Raw genomic sequence first — 19,281 nt, 5'->3', positions numbered from 1 at the left:
AAGAAAGTACTGGATCTCTAGATCTTTATATACATAAAATACTCTCGAAACTCATTAAGACAAACCACCTCATTAAACCTGGGCCAACTATCCGAACGGACACCTAACAAAATACACAAAAACACCTTTAGTTGTTAGGGAAATGCCAACTAACACCACGAGATATCTCTACACAGCCACTCATGGCTGAACGGAAAGACTGACGCCACCACGGACATGCAGAGCGTAGACGCTGGGCCCCTCGTCCTACACCCGGCCAGGCCCCGCTTTGCCTCCAGATTCCCGCAGGGCGCTTCCCACCTGCACCCCCACAAAGCTGGAGGGTGCATAAGACAGGCTGCCGCCGCCGTGAGACAATCTCACAGGCACTGGCCAGGCGCCACATCCCGACCACGCCCGGAAGTCCACAGTGAGCCCGAGAGCCCCCACCTTACCGGCGTCCCTCGCCCCCGGGGCCCCGCCCTGCACGGGGCGGAGGAGGGGGAACCAAGAGCAGGGTGACTGTCTCAGCAGACATCCTGGCAGAACGTCATCCCCGAGACACGCAGGCCCCGCCAGGCTCTGCCCTGCTCCTCGGCTGACCCTGGATAAAGCCCTACACGACAGAGGACGCGTGTGCGAGCTGTACAGTGAGGAATGCACAAGCTCCGGGCACGGAGCACCACCCCGCGAGGGCCGGCTTCTGCCCCTCTGCTCTGTGAGCGCAGTGTCCCGCACGCAGTACCTGTCTGCAGGGAGGGGCTTAATAACCACAGACTCCAGTGGAATCCCCTCACCACACACCCCGGAAAACAAACACTCTTCACATGGATCGTACAGACGGTCACACTGTGAGCGTCTAAATGTCAAAGGAGAAAACAGCATTCAAGAAGATACGCTTTCCTCTTCATCAAAACACCTTCTAAAACTGAGATCTCCATGAACGCACACTGGGTGCCTGAGATAAAAACAACAAGAATTTACGAAGCGGGAGCACCAACACAACACGGCACTCCGCAGCCCCTCGCCCTTCCGTCTGCACACGCAGGAGGGGCCGGTCCGTCTGAACCACAGCAGACAGTCTCCTGGGCCTCCGGCTGGGTCGCGTCTCAGCAGGACACACAGGAAAGTGATGCTCTCGGGGAGAAAGGACCCACACCCACGGGGCACCCCTGGAGCTTCAGGCCGCTCGCCCACCTCCGGCAGGGCCCCCGTGCTCACCTTGTTGACCCAGAAGACCATGGCATCCTCAAGGTCATATGGGAGCTCTTTGGAGGCGCTGAAGGTGGAGAAACGCTTGACGCTGGCCACCACCTTCTCAATGCTGATCATCTCCACAGTGTAGGCCATCATGAGGGCGTCCACCATCGCCATGTGGGCGCTCTGTGGGCAGAAGCAGCAGTCGGTCACCCTCCCCTGCCCCACAGCCCAGGGTCAGGCGGAGACCCTCCCTACACCCACACAGGAGCCCTCCTCGGGGTCAGGTCAGCTTGGCCCCCCGCCCTCCTCTCCGAGGACCCTGTGAGAGCTCAGCCATGGGAGAAGACACGAGACAGGCCCGAGGCCACGTGACCACCACTGGTCCCAGACAGTCCGGGGTCTGCATGCTGAACTCACACCTTGAAGCCCTTTCTTCCCGGAACCCGTAACATCCTCCCAACCTGAAACACACCCAGCCAGGCCAAAAACCAGAGGATGCAAAACACCCAAGAACAGGCTAAGCTAAAGCCACGTGGGAGACACCAGGAGGTGGCTTCGACCTGGAGCAGCCTGGCCCGGAAACGCCAGGCTGGTGAGCGGCTGCGGAGAAGGATGGGGAGGGGGACACTCGGGGGGAGAGGCGCGTCTGTTTATTCTGGCACGAAAATTCTTAGAAGTTAGACGTGAAACAATCTCAGAGCGGGCTCCACAACTCCATGTCGCCACCTCTGAATGCAACTCGGTTTACCACAGCCAGGGTGGGGCAGCACTGCCCTGTGGACACACTGGGGGAAGCCGCCCCCACCCCGTTCCAGCCCAGCCACATCCCACCGAGAGAAGGCGGTCTCAGGCCCAAACTTTCGGGGCAACTCCGCTGCGCTGCAGGGACACAGCGGCCGCCCCCCAGCTGCCCCCCACCGCCCAGGCCACTCACCATCTTGATGGGCGCGTGGCTGAGGTCGGGCTCCGTCACAGGGGTGTCATCGCTCTCCATCACGTAAATCCCTTTCCGGGACAGGGCCTGGATGACAGACTGGTGTCCCTGCAGGGAGGCCACCTGGTCCCCTTTGAGGATGAGGCTGCACACGCGGCAGTACAGCTCGCTGGACAGCAGGAGCTTGATGACCGGAGGCTTGATGTGCTCCTGCTCGTACTGGTCGATGTAGAAGGGGTCCCTGAGGTCCTCGGGGATGTCATCTGCAGCGACAGGAGACCCCCGCGTGTGGGTGTTACCCCCAAATGCAGCCGCACCGGCCGCCCACAGTCGCTTCCCGCCTCCTGGAGCTGCTGGTGGGATGGTAGCCAGAGGATGTCGAGTTGGGGACGTGGGTGTGGGGACGGCTGTCTGCAAGGCAAGGTCTGCAGAGACCTTGCCCTTGATTCACCAGGAGTGTCGGGAGCCAGGGCAGACATGGGTCTGCCACACCACAGCGATCCAGGCTCAGGACTCTGGAGCGGCCACGGGAAAGGCCACAGAGGAGAGAATTTGGACAAGCCTGTAGTTAACACGGGGCCACAGCTCAACTCAGAAGATCAGAGCTTGAGGCCTCGTGCAAGCAGGACCGTGTGTGGGCCGAGAGCAGGGCCCGAGCGTGGCGGCCTGGCCTTGGCCGGGCGCACCTCTCACGGCCGGTCAGCCTTGCCTCAAGGGCACTCAAGGGCAAATCCCGGACGCTATGAAGGCCAATCTCCCACGGTCGGGTGAGGATTAAATCACAACCCGCGAGTAAGTCACGGCGCTGAGAGCAGAGGCTGGAGCTCTACAAAATTCACACAAGTATTGGTTATCAATCTTAATATCAATCAGGCTAAAAAGACAGTCAAGGAAATATCTTCCTGTTGCTGTGTGCCACGCTCTGCCCCATCCTGCCAACCGAGGCCTCCTCGCTAGCCTGGGGCAGGATGGTGGAGACCTGGAGCACGCAGGGGCAGAGGCCCCCAGGAGGCGCCCCCCCCAGGTGAAGGAAAACGCAGGCTACGGGCCTCCATGACACGGCAGGACAGAGAGCCCTAAACACACCGTGCTGCCCAGCCCACCCCAGACCAAGCAGACTGGAAGGCCCTGCCAGCACCAGCGTCTGTTCCGCCGAGAACTGCTGCATCAGAGGTTCTGCAGGTGGCTGACAGTCTCCCTCGAGAGCTCACTCGCTCCTTCACGCTGGGCGTGGAAACAAGCACTCAGAGGTGCTCATTCTGGACCCCTGTGCACCCCACCCTTCGCTGGAGATGCCAGCTGGAAGAGAAAGAAAGTGGGGCCGCTCCCAGTGCCCGTCCCCACTCCACCAGGCAAGGCCCAGGGACAGAACCAGCTCCCCACGTGCAGGCGCGGGCAGCTCGGGAGCGGGGCCCTGGCCTGCCGGCTGAGGGGACGCCAGAACGAGTGCAGAACCCAGGACAGGAGGGAGCCTCAAAGGGGACCCTCGTTCACAGGTGAGCCCCTCCTGCGCCAAGTGCGAGCAGGACAGACCCGAAGAACCGAACTGACCTCGGAACCCACGGCCTACAAATGGCAAATAGGCGTCTGTTCTGGAGCCCAGTGCGGTTTACTGCGACCCGGCTGCTAAACAAACCACCAGATACACCAACATCCTCCAGGGGATTTTAGCGGGACCCAGAAAACAGCCTCATGCTGTTCAAAATGTCCAGGACCCAATCCATTATTTACTCAACATATACAGACAGGAAAATGTGATCGATTCTCAGGGGGGAAGACGGTCAACACACACCAACTCTGAGACGACCCAGATGAGAGAATCAGCAGAGACTTCACAGCACCTATTACACAAGGCTCCATGAAGCCCTCCTGAAACAGATGGAAAGAACAGAAGGTATTAACAGAGAAATAAAACTTATTAAAAAAAAACACCTTCAGGATTTCCCTGGTGGTCCTGTGGTGAAGAATCCACCTGCCAATGCAGGGGACGAGAGCTGGATCCCGGGCCCGGGAAGACAGCACAGGCTGTGGGGCAGCTACACCCGTGTGTCACAACCGCACGAGCCCACGTGCTCCGGAGCCCACACCCCGCAACCAAGAGGAGCCCCCACTGCCGCAACGAGACAAAACCCGAGCACAGCAAGAGACCCAGCACAGCCATGAATAAATACACAAATAAATTTTTAAAAGCTTAAAAAAAAAACAAAAAACCTTCAGAACTGCAGAATCTAGTTATCAACAGGAAGTTCAATGACAGATTCAAAAAGATGAACAAAGCAAATGCAAACGCACAGATATGGAGAAGAAACCAGTGGTTACCAGCGGGGGCGGAGGGGCGGTGGGCAGCATGAAGGCGGGGGAGCGGGGCTACAAACAGAAACACTGGGAACAAAGCGGCTCCAGGGCAGCCTGCACAGCCCTGGGAAGGTGGCAGTGTTTTGTAATAACTATAAATGGAAAGTAACCTTTAAAAATTGTATAAAAAAAATTAAAAATTAACTGAAATTTTAAAAATACAAACAAAACAGAGAAAACAATCAGTGAACCTGAAGACAGATCAACAGAAATAATCCATCTGCAGACAGAGGGACAATGGAATGAAAAGCAGAGGCCCCGTGACTGCTCCCACTGAGGGGAGCCTGGGGCAGGAAAAATATGAGAATGAATGGTGCCCAGAACCCCAGCAAACCCAAACAGAACCAACTCGAAGAAAACCAGGCCCACACACTTCCTAATCAAACTGCTGAAAGCCAGAGAAGTAACGGGCCCAGGGGACCCCTAACTGGAGGTATCAGCCAGACCTTCGATGGCTACACTTAATGAAAGGAAACAGGATAAAATTAAGAATTCTGGCAGAAAAGTGGAAATTATTCTTAAAGAGAGAGAGAGAGAGAGAGAGAGAAAAGAACTTGGCAGATTAGAAAAAGAACCAAGGAGAAATCCCAGAACAGAAATACACAGTGACTTCACGGACACACCGGTGCTGACAGCACACTGCACACAGGGGAGAGAAAACACAGCGGACAAGGGGAGAGACAGGCACTGCCAGCGCCAGGCAAGATGGGAGCGGAAGCAAAGGGAGAGACAGGCTCCAGCAGAGCCGGCAGGAAGTCCCAACACTGTGAATCCATGCTCCCCAGCAGGGGTTAAAAGAAGAAGAAAGAAATCGACAGACCAAAGAACCTCCCTGTAACACGGGTAAAACCCAAAGACAGAGGAGGATCTTGTAAAGCGCCAGAAGGGGCCCTCTGGTCAGGACAAGATGGCATGGACCAGTCTCTCCCTGCTCCTCTCCACTGAGCACAACCACAAACCCTGGCGTAACTCACAGGAGAACCCACAGAGAACTGGGGAAGGTGGAAGACGACCCCAGACGGGAAGAGCACAGCAACAGGGTGTCTTCCCACCTCCCACCCAGCAAAGGTGACCCAGGCCTGGTACTTCCTGACCCCCAGCCTGGAAACAGAAGGTAAGGTAAGCAGGCTCATTCCTGTTGCACAGGGGAGGTGAGGGGAGTCCCACCCACTGGCCCGGGCCATCCCGGCAGAACCAGCAAGGGGCAGGAAGCAGCCTGAACACCCACCTCCACCAGGAACCCAACCTGGAAGCGCCTCTCCTTCCCCACCAGGCAGGAGACACCCCCTCATCAGCCTGCACAAGGGGAGTCCAGCGGAGGGAGTCCAGCCTGGACACTCCTCATCCTGGGGGAAGAGAATCCCGCCTCGCCCAGAGGCACATGGCAGTCAGCCCCAGGGGCCACCCTCCGCCTCTGAAAGCAGCACCAGCAGGGGCAGTGGAACCCCAGACACACCACGAAACGGCACTGCAAAGGCCCTGAGCAGTGCACTGCCGCTGGAACCGCAGTCCACATGGCGGCCCGGGACCTGCGTGCGGAGCCTACGCAGGGAGACTGCCTACTATGATAAAAAAAAAAACCTCAGTAACACCTAGAGTCACCTAACGTAACAGCCAAAATGACCAGGAAACAATCAAAGATCGCCTATCACACCCAGAACCAAGAAAATCTTTAATGAGAAAAAGAGAATCAACTGACACCAACACCAAGATGAGTCTGATGTTGGAGTTATCTGACCAAGGACTTTACAACAACCATCGGGAAAAAGACTACAAGCAATCACAAGTTCTCCTGAAACAAACGAAAATTGAAAAAAATTCAACATAGGAGTTATAAAAAGAATCAGATAATGAACTGAAAAATAGAGTAACATTTTAGAACTTACTAAATAGTCTCCGGGCTCCCCTGGTGGCTCAGATGTTAAAGAATCTGCCTGCAATGCGGGAGACCTGGGTTAGATCTCTGGGTCGGGAAGACCTCCTGGAGGAGGGCACAGCAACCCACTCCAGTACTCTTGCCTGGAGAATCCCATGGTCAGAGGAGCCTGGTGGGCTACAGTCCATGAGGTCACGGAGTCAGACACGACTGGGCGACTAAGCACAGCACAAACAGCCTCAATAGTTTAAGTGGTGATAACAGAGCATGGAATCACAGAGAAAATACACTCAAAAAACAAAATGAGTTGAGTCTCAGGGACCTGAGAAGAATAACAAGAGACCCAGTATTTGTATTGCTGGAGTCTCTGCAACGAACGCAGGGCTAAAACAGAAGGTAAGGAAACAACAGTGGAAACTTCCCAAATACGGCAAAAGACATCCACTCAGATTCAAGAAACTGAAGGAACTCCAAATAGAATAAACCCAAAGAAATCCACGCCAAGACACTGCATAACCAAACTTATGAAAACTCAAGAAAAAGTATTTTGGAGCAGCTGGAAAGAAAGAGAATACAACTCAGTGAGCAGTGTGTTTCCCCTCTGAGCCAAGGAGGCGCAGGAAGTGGCACAGCATACACGTGCTTGAGGAAAAGAACGTCCAGATCTGGTAAGGCCATCCCCAAGGAACTGAAGAACTAGAGACGTTCTCGGGCAAAAGAAAATTGGGGGTGGGGGGGGAAGGGGGGAGGAATCTCTAGCAAACCTTGAAAGATTGGCTAAAGAAAATCCTCCAAATAGAAAGAACATGATTTAAAAAAAAAAAATGAACCCTGGAGAACCAGGAAGAAGCAGGTAATATGAGTAAGTAGACTACCCTTCTCCCTGTGAGTTTCCTAAATCACACCCCATGAGACAAAGTCCACACCTTTAGGGACTCGAGACGATGACGACTTTTAAATACTTTTAAAAGTGGGGAGAGCAAAGGAACCGAAATGGAAAAAAGGTTTCCACACCTCGTTCAAAATGGTAAAATAATACCTGTCAACTGTTGGAAGTCACATATGCATACTGTAATACCCAAAGAAACCACTGAGATAGCTACACAGATACACCCCAAAATGACAAGACGGAATATATCAAGATGGAATCCCAAAAAATAGTCAAGTACCCCATAACAAGGTCCAAAAAACAAAACCAACACACAAACAAAACCAGGAACAACAGAAAACAAATAAATAAGATCTCAGACTTAAGATAGCAACAATTACACTAAAAGTGAATATTCTAAGTACACTGAAAGACAGAGATTGGCAGAGTGGATTAAAAAATAGATACAATTATAGGTCATTTACAAGAAAATTACTTCGAATTCAACAATATAAGTAGGTTGAAAGTAAAGGGACAGAAAAGGCTATATAGGCAAATATTGTTTAAAAAAACAAAGCAGGAAGAGCTATATTAACATTTGATAAAGTACTAAATAGGAAGAAAATTACTAGAAATAAAGTGGAACATTATGTATGCCAAGTTGCTTCAGTCGTGTCTAACTCTTTGTGACCCTCTGGTCTGCAGTCCACCAGGCTCCTCTGTCCATGGGATTCTCCAGGCAAGAATACTGGAATGGGCTGCCATTTCCTTCTCCAGGGGATCTTGCTGACCCAGGGACTGAGTCAGGCCTCCTGCATTGTAGGCGGATTCTTTAATAACGACTGAGTCACCAGGGGAGACCCCTGAGCCTGTTATGTAAAGTGGGACATCACGTAACAATAAAGGGTCAACCCACCAAGAAGACTTTACAACCCTAAACGTGGATCCACCAGGCTACAGAGCCTAAGAGCTGGTATTAAAAAACACGACAGAGCCGTCAGCCACAGTTAGGGACTTACTTCAACATCCCCGCCTGAACTGACAGAACCACTAGACATAAAATCAACACGGAAAGAGATCTGAACAACACAAACCACAGGCAGAATCTAACTGACCCGCGAAGAACACGCCACCCAACAACAGAAAACACACTCCTTCAGATGCTCACAGAACACTCACCAAAACAGACCTTCAGGTCAGTTCAGTTGCTCAGTCGGGTCTGACTCTTTGTGACCCCATGCATGGACTGCAGCACGCCACGCTTCCCTGTCCATCAGCAACTCTCGGAGCTTCCTCAAACTCATGTCCATCGAGTCGGTGATGCCATCCAACCATCTCATCCTCTGTTGGCCCTTCTCCTCCCACCTTCAATCTTTCCCAAGATCAGGGTCTTTTCCAATGAGTCAGTTCTATGCATCAGGTGGCCAAAGCATTGGAGCTTCAGCATCAGTCCTTCCAGAGAATATTTAGGACTGACTTCCTTTAGGATTGACTGGTTGGATCTCCTTGCAGTCCAAGGGACTCACAAGAGTCTTCTCCAACACCACAGTTCAAAAGCATCAATTCTTTAGCCTGGGCCATAAAACAAATCTTAACAAGTTTAAAAGAATGGCAATCACAGAGTACGCTATCTTACCACATGGAATCAGACTAGAAATAGTAACAATTTCAACAACTGGAAATTTCAACAACTGGAAATCACACTTCTAAATAATTCATGAATCAAATAGGCAGTATCAAAAGAAATAAAGAGAAATACATAGAACTGAATGAAAATATAACATATCAACATATGTGGGATGCAGCCAAGGCAGTGCCGTGTGGAAAATTCATAGCACTAAATGCTTACGCTAGAAAAGTGGACAGATCTCAAATCAACAGTCTGAGTCCTTACCTCAAGAAACTAGCAGAAAAAAAAAATAGGGCAAAATAAATCTCAAGCAAGCAGTGAGGAAGGGAGGCAGATATGACTGTAATAGGGCAAGAGTAACAGAAGAGGTCCTTGTGGGAACAGAATGCTCAGCATCTAATTATACAACCTCACTATCCCAGTTGTGACATTATATTATGGTTTTGCAAGAAGTTACTACTGGGGAAATCTGGTAAAGGGCGACCAGGACCTCTCTGTATGATCTCTTACAGCTACATGTTAGTATACAATTTTCTCAAGATAAAACTTTCATTTTTAAGAAAAATTCGCCAAAGGTCAGAAAAGGCATCTCCACAGAAAAAAGATTCAACTGGCCCATAAGCACACTTAAAAAAAAAGAAGACTCATCATTAGTCAGCAGGGAAATGCACACCGAAACCGCGGTGAGGCGTCACAGCCCCCCCACCAGGACAGCCTCCACAGAAAGACTGGCAGTGCCAGGTGCTGGCAAGGCTGCCGAGCAACCGCAGCCTCACCCCGCGCTGTGCTGGTGGAAATAAAAGATGACACGGCCGCTGCGGAAAACAACCGAGCGGTCACACACGCTCACACGACCCGGAAGCTCCACGCCCAGGCACTGACCAGGAGAGACGGAGACACACGCCCACACACACTCGGACACTCGTGCACGTTTCACAGCAGCTCTGTCCGTGGCGGATAGAACCAGAAACAATCCAAGTGTCTGTCCGTCAACAAGTGAATGAATACGCAAAATGCGGGGAGCCAAACAATGAAGACCACCCCCAGCACTAAGCCAAAAAGGTCTTTATGCGTGGACGCATCTCTAGAGCATTATGAAGAATAAGGAAGGCAGACCAAGAACACCTGATGCCCCTAGATCAGGGGCGCTCTGGGCAAGAACTGACTGCAGGGGCTCAAGGCAGCCCTGGGGTGATGAGCATGGCTCACCCTGCCTGTGGCCCTGAGCATGCGGTGAAGACATTCATTCAACTCATCGGACTATATACTCTCACAAATGGGTGCATTTTACTGGATGTGAAATTGGTTTTCTCAAAGGTCCAAGATAAGATTCTTCACTGTATACTCAACCGGAACCCACTCCACAGAGATTTCTCTAAAAAACCAAGGTTTAATGTACATCTCTTCCCTCCTAAGAAAGCTTCAATGGCTTCCCAACTCATACACAAAAACAGCTATCAGCTATTTCAGGCATTCCAAGATCTGGCCCTAGGCGGTCTCTCCAATCTTATAGGCGCTAAACTCACATTCCTTTCCCTTAGCCTGGGGGAGGTGGCATTGCCCCCGCCCCACCGGCCTGGTTCTCACCCACCTGAGTCACACACTCAGCTTCACTTTCTTGAATGGAATATTCCAGATTCCCCCAGGGGAGCTGCTCGCCCTCCCTTCCGGCTTGCCCTCCCTTCCACACCGGCTCCTCTTAGGCACTACAGTCTCCTGGTCTCGCATCACAGGTCTGTGTGGGCAAGGCCCATGGCTGGCCCTCTGTGAGCCCTGAGAAGCACACCAAGGACCCACACGTCACAACACAAGGCTCAGCCGAACTGATGCAAGTTTAATTCTGCCTGAGTCTGAAGCAACTGGAGCACAGTGACTGAGGGGTACTTAAGTGAACTAGTTAGCATGAAGTCTCAGAGAGAGGGTAAGGTGAGGGCACAGCAGAGAAGTCAGAAATAGAAATAAACTCAAAGATCATCTCTCTCTGTGACAACAAAGCCAGGAAGGCAGGGAGGTTCTAGGCAGTGAAAACTATAAATACTCCTAAAGGGTCCTGCAGACTCCGGCGGCTGCCCAGCTGACCCTGCCCCACCTCATCAGCCAGCCAGTCTCGGGGACTCCGCCCTCTCAGCATCTGTTGACTCAACCTACCTAATTCCCACTGCAGACAAACTGGCCAACGCCTTGGTACTTCAAGTCAAAGCGACATCAGCTCTGCTATGGGCTCCACGTTATGTGTCCCCCAAAACTCATGTAACGAAACCTGACCGCCCCAAGGCGAAGGTGTTAGGAGATGGGCTTTGGGGAGGCAATTAAGTCATGAGGGTGGAGCCCCATAAGTGGGGTGTGAGCCCATCCAGCGAGGCTCCCTCACCCCTCTGCCACGAGGGCACAGCGAGAAGATAGCATCTACGAACCAGGAAGCAGGTTCTCACCAGAGACCCAGCTAGCACCTTGATCTTGACCGTCCACACTCCCGAATCGTAAGAAAAAAATTGCTGTTCTTAAGCCACCCAGTCTATGTCTTGTCATAGCAGCCTGAACGGCCTAAGCAGGGCTCCTGGACGTTGCACTGATACAGCCCCTACCCGCTCCAACCTGTCAGAAGAATCTTGCCAGGCTAGCTCTCAACCCGTCACCCCTACGCAAAGATCTTCCCTGGCACCCATGGGGAAAGAAATCCTAGCCAGCTGGGAACCCCGCGAACAGTCTGGCCCACACTATTTTCCACGCTAATCACCTACTATTTCGGTCCACAAATCCTCTGTCACAATAAGGTTAATCGACTCAGGCCTTTGAACACTTCCTCCTCTGCATAGAACCTGCCAGATGCCCTCCCCTCTACTACCTGGGTGGGGGGACTACCCAAATATCCGCCATCCTTCAAAGGCCACCTCCCCACGAAGCACCCCCACTCCAAGCAGCCCCCACAGGGACCACGGCGCCCTGCAGCCCAGGCACTCGGGTCCCATGGAAATGCCTGACAATTCCATCTTTCGCCTTGAGACAGGTCCTGTACTAAGGACATGCTGCCGTTTTTCATCATGCATTACTTCATTTTCCTTTGTATATGTCAACAGTTCATGCGAATTTTCAGCAAATAAGGAAAGAACATCACATAACTCCTCCCCTTGTACTCCCTACAGTGCAAAACGCAACCCTGCCCGCGATAGCTATGAGATTGTTACTGGTTAAATGAACATGACCCTGGCTCCATCCCTGTCACCTTCACGTTAGGTGAAAAATGACAGCCGTCTAAATTCCTCAATGTAGGAAGTGAAAAAGGAGACTGGTGCATAAAACGGTGATACAGCCACCAGAAAACCAGCTTGGACGCCTGTGAGCAATCAGGAGGATACATGGAATAGAAAGGAAATACGCAGAGCTCTTTGTAAGAACACTTACACAAACTTAACAGCGTAAAGCACAACGGTGGCCAACACTTTTGATTCAAAGGGTCAGGACAGTTTGAACTTAAAGACAGATTTACATTCTTTGGTTAGTGTTTAATTTGTGGCATCAGGATAGAAAAGAGAACATGTACAAACGGTTCTATTTTTAGAAATAAAAATTCAGCCACGTACAGCCACCAGGACAGAAGTCTTCCTATCTCACCTGTTTCAAAGGCGTTTCCAACTCTAAGCAACCTGATAAATCCGTGAGCACAGCCTCTGTCCTGCAGACACAGCACTGAACGGGACAACCACAGCTACCCTGCGCTCAGACGTGGGCAGTTCTCAGCACGCCCAGGCAGAGGGGAGGCCAGGCCACACTGTCAGCCAGCGCCCTGACCCCCTAGTACTCAGCACCCACTGAGTAGACGCAGCCAGGCTGCCCTGCCACCTCCATCTCAGCAGCATCCAAATCCCATGCTAAAAAAAAGACTGAAAACACAAAACCTAGGGAGGGGCCTCGAGGGAAGGGCCGTGCGTGTGTACAGCAGCAGGAACGAACAACGAACTGCGAGCAGTTACACTCTGATTTTCTAAATACGTTTAAAACATATTCCTGAAACACTCAAAAACCAATCACCTGAACAAATCATATCAAAAGAACTCATCAACAACAACAATAAACCTGCCAACACGCTCACGAACGAGGGCCTCCCGGGTGACTCGAGCGGCCGCGTCCAAGCCGGTCCCGGGACGGACGCAGCGGCCACTTCATCCCCAGCTCTGGGGCCTGGAGGAGTGCTGACCATGTGCTCCCTCTCAGCCAGATGTCGGACAAAGGAAAGTGGTGACCCCCCCCTCCGGAGCACACAGGGAGGGGCTTCGGCTCCTAACATCAGGCCTGAGCTGGCCTTGGGCTCGACCCAAGGCCTGCTCCCCAAGACCCCGCTCAAGGCTGCCCTGTTCTCCCACCCCACAGCGTCGTTTCCTAGTCAGTTAACGAGGAGACTGCTGAGAGAACAGAGTGCCAGCCCCTCGCCAGCAGTGGGCTCTGGAGAGCCTGGCGGCCCCTCCGATCCCCTGGCTGCCAACAGAAAGGGAAGGCGGACCCTGGTGGCCTCTAGGTCCGGGCAGCCCAGCTCATGGCGAGCTGCAACTTGGTTTCCAGGGCTCCTCAGTCACAGAGCAGCACATCTGCTAAGAGCAGAGTGCCTTCCAGTGCTTTCCGTGGGTTACTTTCTCAACACTGTCCTCGGGAGGTAACAGAAGCTGTTACTCCCCCACTGTCCCTGAGACTCAGGCCTGAATACCTTTAAGGTTCCTAAGGTCATGGACTGAAATCAAAAGCCAGGAATGCAGTAGCTCCAGTCCAGCACCCTGTACTGTAAAATCAACTTCAAATCACCCCTTTAAACTTGACCAACTAAGACTTTCACCCAAAAGGACATCACAAACATTCCAGCTGAGCAGGTTCTACTCTAATGACTCTTCTAAGTGAGTAACTTTCAACATGTCCAATATGTTATTTCTGAAAAAATCAATAAGACACTGTCAATAAAACAAGAGCTACACCTAGAAAAAAGAGAAGAATCTAAAAACAAAAGCACAAGCTGGCCCACAGTTCTTGGCTGCGGCACAGATGAGGAAAATCGGAGAAAGCCTTTCTGCACAACCATATGCCACCTCCAGGCCCGGCCAAGGGTGAGCTCGCCTGAGCCTCCCCACCTACTACAAACGGCAGACGGTGGGCCCCGGGGAGACGCGAGTCCCAAAAGGTGTGCATGCAACAAGGTGGCCTCAGAGCACGTGGCCCTGGAGAGTTCACATGCTTTCCATTCCTATGCAAACAGTGTAGCTACTCAATGAACAATTGTGTAACAAGCAAAGATGTAAGTCACTTTCACCATCATCCCCCTCAAAAGCTGACTGACAAGTAAAACATGCAGACTGAAACCATCACTTCTAATTAACTGAAAATCAAGCTAGAGAGGAGCATGGAGGCATCCAGAAGATTAAACAAAGAACAGGCCCTTGGACGAAGAAGAGAGTTTGGGGGGAAAGACCTACACGATCCTCTACCAAAATCCCCGCCTCACACCGTCTCCTGAAAGACAAGACCCCACACTGAGTCACGGGGAACCTCCCACCAGGCCGTGACCCCCCATGCCACGGTAGAGACCGGAAAAGCATCCTCATTCTGCAAAAATGAATGGAAAGCACACCTCCCGAAATCTAGTGTTTGAACGCACCAAGGCAGTGGACGGGCAACATGCAGCCCAGCCTCAGAACCTCAGAACCTCAGATGGCCTCCAGTCTCCTTCAGCCCCTGCTCACGCTCTGCTCTATAAATACACACCCCCAGTCATCTCAAAATTTTACAGCCAGTTTTCATATCAGCTCTCAAATTAATTACCTGAAGCACCAACGAGTAATAAAGGGTGATTTGGTCCTGGAAATAAAACCAAACTAATCCAATCCCGACAGTGAGAGAGATGCATATTTACTGCCAGAGAGCTGACAAATCCCACGCTGGATGCCAAAGCTAAATGCAACAGGATAAAAATGCATTCACTAAGCTTAAGAAATTGGAGAGCAAACAACGAGAGGGCTTTTTAGAAGCATTCGTGTCTGTACAGCATTCAGTCCCACTCCATATGCAAAAGTCTTAAAAATACACACAGGAGTGACGCTGCACATGCGCCCCAAGAGCCACGCCGGAGAACGCGCTGTGCCGAAGCGCAGGAGAACTGGAAGCCAGCCAGCCAGCGCCCGGCAACGGTGAACAGGCTTCCTGTGAAATACTACACAGCACTGGAAAAGCGAGGAGGGGGACGCGGGAGGATGCGGGGAGGACGCGAGGAGGGGGATGCGGGAGGACGGGAGGAGGGGGACGCGGGAGGACGCGAGGAGGAATCCAAGAACCTGATGAGGATGAAGCGGTCGCTGTGACAGGCGCAGAAACACGTAGGACTAAACCAGAAGAGTTCAGTGGTGTAAAAATACGTGGTACACGTAAAGAAAAGCAAACCAACGGTCAACGCGAGACGTGAGGCAGGCATAAAGGCAGGCCACAGACTGGGAACCCACCACCCTGCAGAGTTCAACAGCCACGTCCTCTTCCTTAAACTGGACACCTGAGTAGCCGCTCTAGGATGACTCATTCCTTACCCCATATTCTAAAACTTCATACAGGCTTTCCCCCCACCACCGCCCCCCGGCTGCTCCAAAACATGCAGGATCTTAGTTTCCCAATCAGGAATTGAACTCACGCTGCCTACATTGGAAGTACAGAGTCTTAACCACTGGACTGCCAGGGAAGTCCCCAAAACTTCATACGTACTTTTTACCAATTCCATATTTTCCTCAAAATCACCGTTTCCACATAGTACTATACAGAAACTGAATAAAGCTGGGTGGAAGCATAAAAAAGAACTGCAAAGCTGAAAACCACAAAATAAGGGGTGGGGGTTGGGGGGAGAGAAGCTCCCTCCGTAGCTATAAACCAACTTAAAACAAGGCCCTGCCTTTAATCCCCAGGACTTGCCGGGCGTGTCTGTGCTCCTGACCGACTCCATCCACAGCACAGGCCACTCCAACCGGTGAGATCCTGTCACCAGGAACCGCCCTGTTCAGCAAGTTTTCAAAACCGGTCAACCAGACTCTTTTTTTTGAAAAGAGTCTCTCTCCGATTCTGTCTCACTCCACAAACAAGAACCGTTTTCCCCAGAACAAAGGCAATTTTCAAAAAAATGCTTCAAATGAAAAGAAAGATGACATAGAACTCCCTCTCGATTTTGCACCTGAAATTAATCAAAGAAAGCCTTCCGAGCCAAGCAATAATCAGGAGAATCACCCGGGCCTGTAAAACCGCGAGAGCTGGAAGAATAGGAGCGTCTTAAATCCACTAAGCATATTTAAGGCCTAACCAGTAACAAGGTTACCCAGTTCTTCAAAACTGGAATTAACCGAAGGGAGCAACTCGGATGAAGCCCGATCCATCCGAAACGAATGCTCGTTAGGGAATCCCACACCTGGGATTCGGACACACTGGAGAAGGGCAGGGGTCACAAGGGTTTCGGCCCGGGACTCCCGCCCGCACAGGACCGCGTTCGGCCCGCGGGGCGCAGGGGCGCGCCGACCCTCGCCGCACCTGCGGGACCGGCGCCCCCAACCCCGCGCGCGGGGACACCGCACAAAGGCCGGCACGGCCCCTCCCCCGCGCCCGGCCCACCTCGGCCGTAGGCCTTGGCGCAGATCCACTGCAGGTTGGCGGCGATCTTGGCCCGCGCCGGGTCGTAGCGGTCCAGCGGCACGATGTCCACGGCGCCGTCGGGCGCGGCCTCCATCCTCCTCCAGCCCTCCCCGGCCGGGCAGCCGCCCGCGTCCACCATCTGCACACAAAAGGGCCGCTGCAGCGCGGGACGCGCAGGGCCGCGCGGGACAAAGGCGCCGCGCCCCTCGCCGCGCCCGGGACCCGCGTGGGGCCGCAGGTCACCGGCCGCCCGCGCGCCCCGCGCCCCCCGGCTCGCCGCCCCGGCCCGCGCCCCCGCCGCCTCACCTCAGAGCCGCCACCGTCGCCGCCGCCGCGGGTGCTGCTGCTGCATGCTGCGCGGCCGAGCCGGGGCCCGCGGGGCCGGGGCGGGAAACAGGGGGCGCGGGCCGAGGCCTCGGGCCGGGGCGGGGGGCGCGTGCGCGGATCCGGGGGCGGCGGCGGCGGCGGCGGCTGAGGAGGCGGCCCACCGGCGGGAGCGCGCGCACACCGCTCACACACACCCCGCCGAGGCCGGCGCAGGCGCAGTGGGCGCGGCCGCCGGCCCGCGCTCTCCCCGCCCCTTTGCGCAGGCGCAGCGGGCGCTGGCCCGCGCGCGTCCCGCCCCTCCGCGCAGGCGCAGTGGGTGCCGACCGAGGCCCCGCCCTTTCTCGCCGGCGCGGGGTCGCGCACCCGCGCGCGCGGACCGACAGGCCTCGGCGGGTCCCTCAGCATCTCTTTGTCTGGGCCGCGCCTCCCACTTCCCCGGCGCTGGGTCGTCCGGACCGCTGGACCCCAGCCGCCGCCCGACGGGCGGAGCTCCTGTGGAGCCAAGGGCTACCTGGGAAAGCGCTCGGTGCCTGCGGTCCAGCGCCCCAGAGCAGCCCCGGGGTTCCCCCCCCACTCTGGTATCGCAGCGCGGGGAGCCGCCTTCCCCCCATAGTGGACCTCGGTACCCAGAGAACCAATCTCCAGTCAATAACCCAAAGAGCCTGAGGGCGCCTCCTACCTCAGGGTGCTGGGAGCTCGGGGACCCCACGCCGAGAGAGCCGCCTCTGGAATACACGCCCCCCCCCCAACCCCATCCCGCGGCCCTGGCAGCCCGGGAAACCCCCTCCCTCTGCAGCTTCTGGAGCCTGCCTGGACCACCCGCGCCTGGGAGAGCCCCGTATGGGCCTAGCCGTGGAGTCCAGGGCCCGGTCCGGGGAAAGTGGGCATCCGGACACCCGAGACAAACTGCACGGTCCTCACCCACGAGTGTAGCCTTGGGGACGAGCCTCAGTCACGTCTTCCAAAAGGGGCTGGCTCCGTCCTGACGAAGTCACCACCAAAGGGCCTGTGTTGGGCTAATAACATGGCCAGACCTGTGTAAGTGATGCTCAGCTAAGGACCTCACCACCTAACACTTTAGAAAACCCTAAGAAAGGGCTCCTGGTTTCTCTGCCAAACACCAGCCTTCTGGAGCCCAAGGCCTGGAGGACAGCAGAAGAGAGACAGTTTTCTATGACTAAGGGGCCCAGGAGGAAGGTCACCTCCACTCCACCCAGCGTCCTAAGCCAGAGAAGACCCAGGTTGTCAAGTGACTCAGGCTCCAGGACCCAGCCACAAACAGTCCTGTGCAGGCAGAAGCCTCACTCTGGCTCACAGCAGGGGACAAAACACAAATCCCTGCCCCTCTCTCAGCCCCCAGGGAGCTGAAAGAATGTGCCTGCATGCGAGGAGGTGAAAGTGTAGGCGGATCTGGGGGTGGGCAGGTGAGATAAGCTGTAGGGGGGAATTTGGCAAAGACCTGCAGGAACTGAAGGGCAAGCAGGAGTGTACCTGGGCAGCTGGGGTCTGGGCAAGGGAACAGCAGGTGCAGAGACCCTGCAACAGGAGTGCCTGGTATGGAAGAAAAGGGGAGGGGCTGAACCCAGGATCCAGGGACACTGGTAGGAAAGAGGTGTGGGGGAGGGGTGGTGCAGATTCTGCACAGGGAGAACCTTGACCCCGTTCTCTGAGATGGGAAGCCAAGCGCTCAGTCGTGTCCGACTCTGCAACCCCGTGGACTGTAGCCCGCCAGGCTCCTCTGTGGGTAGGAACCTCCAAGCAAGAAGACTGAAGTGGGTTGCCATGCCCTCCTCCAGGGGATCTTCCTGACCCAGGGCATGACCGTCTCTTAGGGTTCCTTGGTAGCCAGTTTCTTTACCACTAGGGCCACCTGGAGACTTTGGAGGGACTTTGAACATGGGGAGGAAGGATGTGACTGACCCTTTAGAAGGGTCGTTCTGGTTGCTGGGTGAAGAGTAGGTGGTAGGAAGGACAAGGAAGGAAGCAGGGAGACCATCCCCTGATGGCTGGGGTGTGAGTTCATAGAGCAGGGATAGAGGGTGACTCTGGGGGTTTTCATTGACCTTGACTTTATTTCCTGCAATCTTATTAGTTATAACTGTCTTTTGGAGGATTCATTAGGATTTTCTATATATGAGACGCTGGACCTCTGGGAATAGAGTTAGTTGTACTTCTTCCTTTTCAGTCTGGGTGCCTTTCATTTCTTCTCACCCAGGCCAGAACCTCCAACACAACATTAAATAGAATTAGCTGAGCAGGGACTTCCCTGGTGGTCTGGTGGTCCAGGGCTTAAGACTCCACTCTGCCAACGTAAGGAGCTTGGGTTCAATCCCTAGTCAGGAACTATGATCCTAAATGCCACATGGTGTAGCCCCAAAAATAAAATTTTTTAAAAGTAGCAGAGCAGATATCTTTGACGTGTTCTGCTCTTAGGAGAGAAGCGTCCAGTCGTGGACCACAGGGTATGTATG

The 19,281-nt window shown here is 53.9% G+C and overlaps 1 protein-coding gene across 4 annotated transcripts in view; it reads right to left on the bottom strand.

The window, feature by feature from the left end:
* Positions 1–17,021, bottom strand: part of CAMSAP1 (calmodulin regulated spectrin associated protein 1) — a 43,200-nt gene extending 26,179 nt beyond the window's left edge. For 3 of the 4 annotated variants that reach the window (XM_070378755.1, XM_070378756.1, XM_070378757.1), the window contains exons 1-4: positions 16,790–17,020; positions 16,463–16,622; positions 2,114–2,376; positions 1,201–1,362 (exon numbers count right to left, since the gene is read on the bottom strand). In XM_070378755.1, the coding sequence (XP_070234856.1) occupies positions 1,201–1,362; positions 2,114–2,376; positions 16,463–16,622 (585 nt within the window). In that variant the 5' untranslated portion in view covers positions 16,790–17,020. Of the gene's footprint in view, positions 1–1,200; positions 1,363–2,113; positions 2,377–16,462; positions 16,623–16,789 lie in introns of all 4 variants that reach the window. The other variant, XM_070378754.1, reaches the window with a different exon arrangement.
* Between the last annotated feature and the right edge of the window lie 2,260 nt (positions 17,022–19,281).

Source organism: Bos mutus, chromosome 11 (genome assembly GCF_027580195.1).
Source record: "Bos mutus isolate GX-2022 chromosome 11, NWIPB_WYAK_1.1, whole genome shotgun sequence".
NCBI lineage: Eukaryota > Metazoa > Chordata > Mammalia > Artiodactyla > Bovidae > Bos > Bos mutus.
This window is presented reverse-complemented; position numbering and strand designations above follow the sequence as displayed.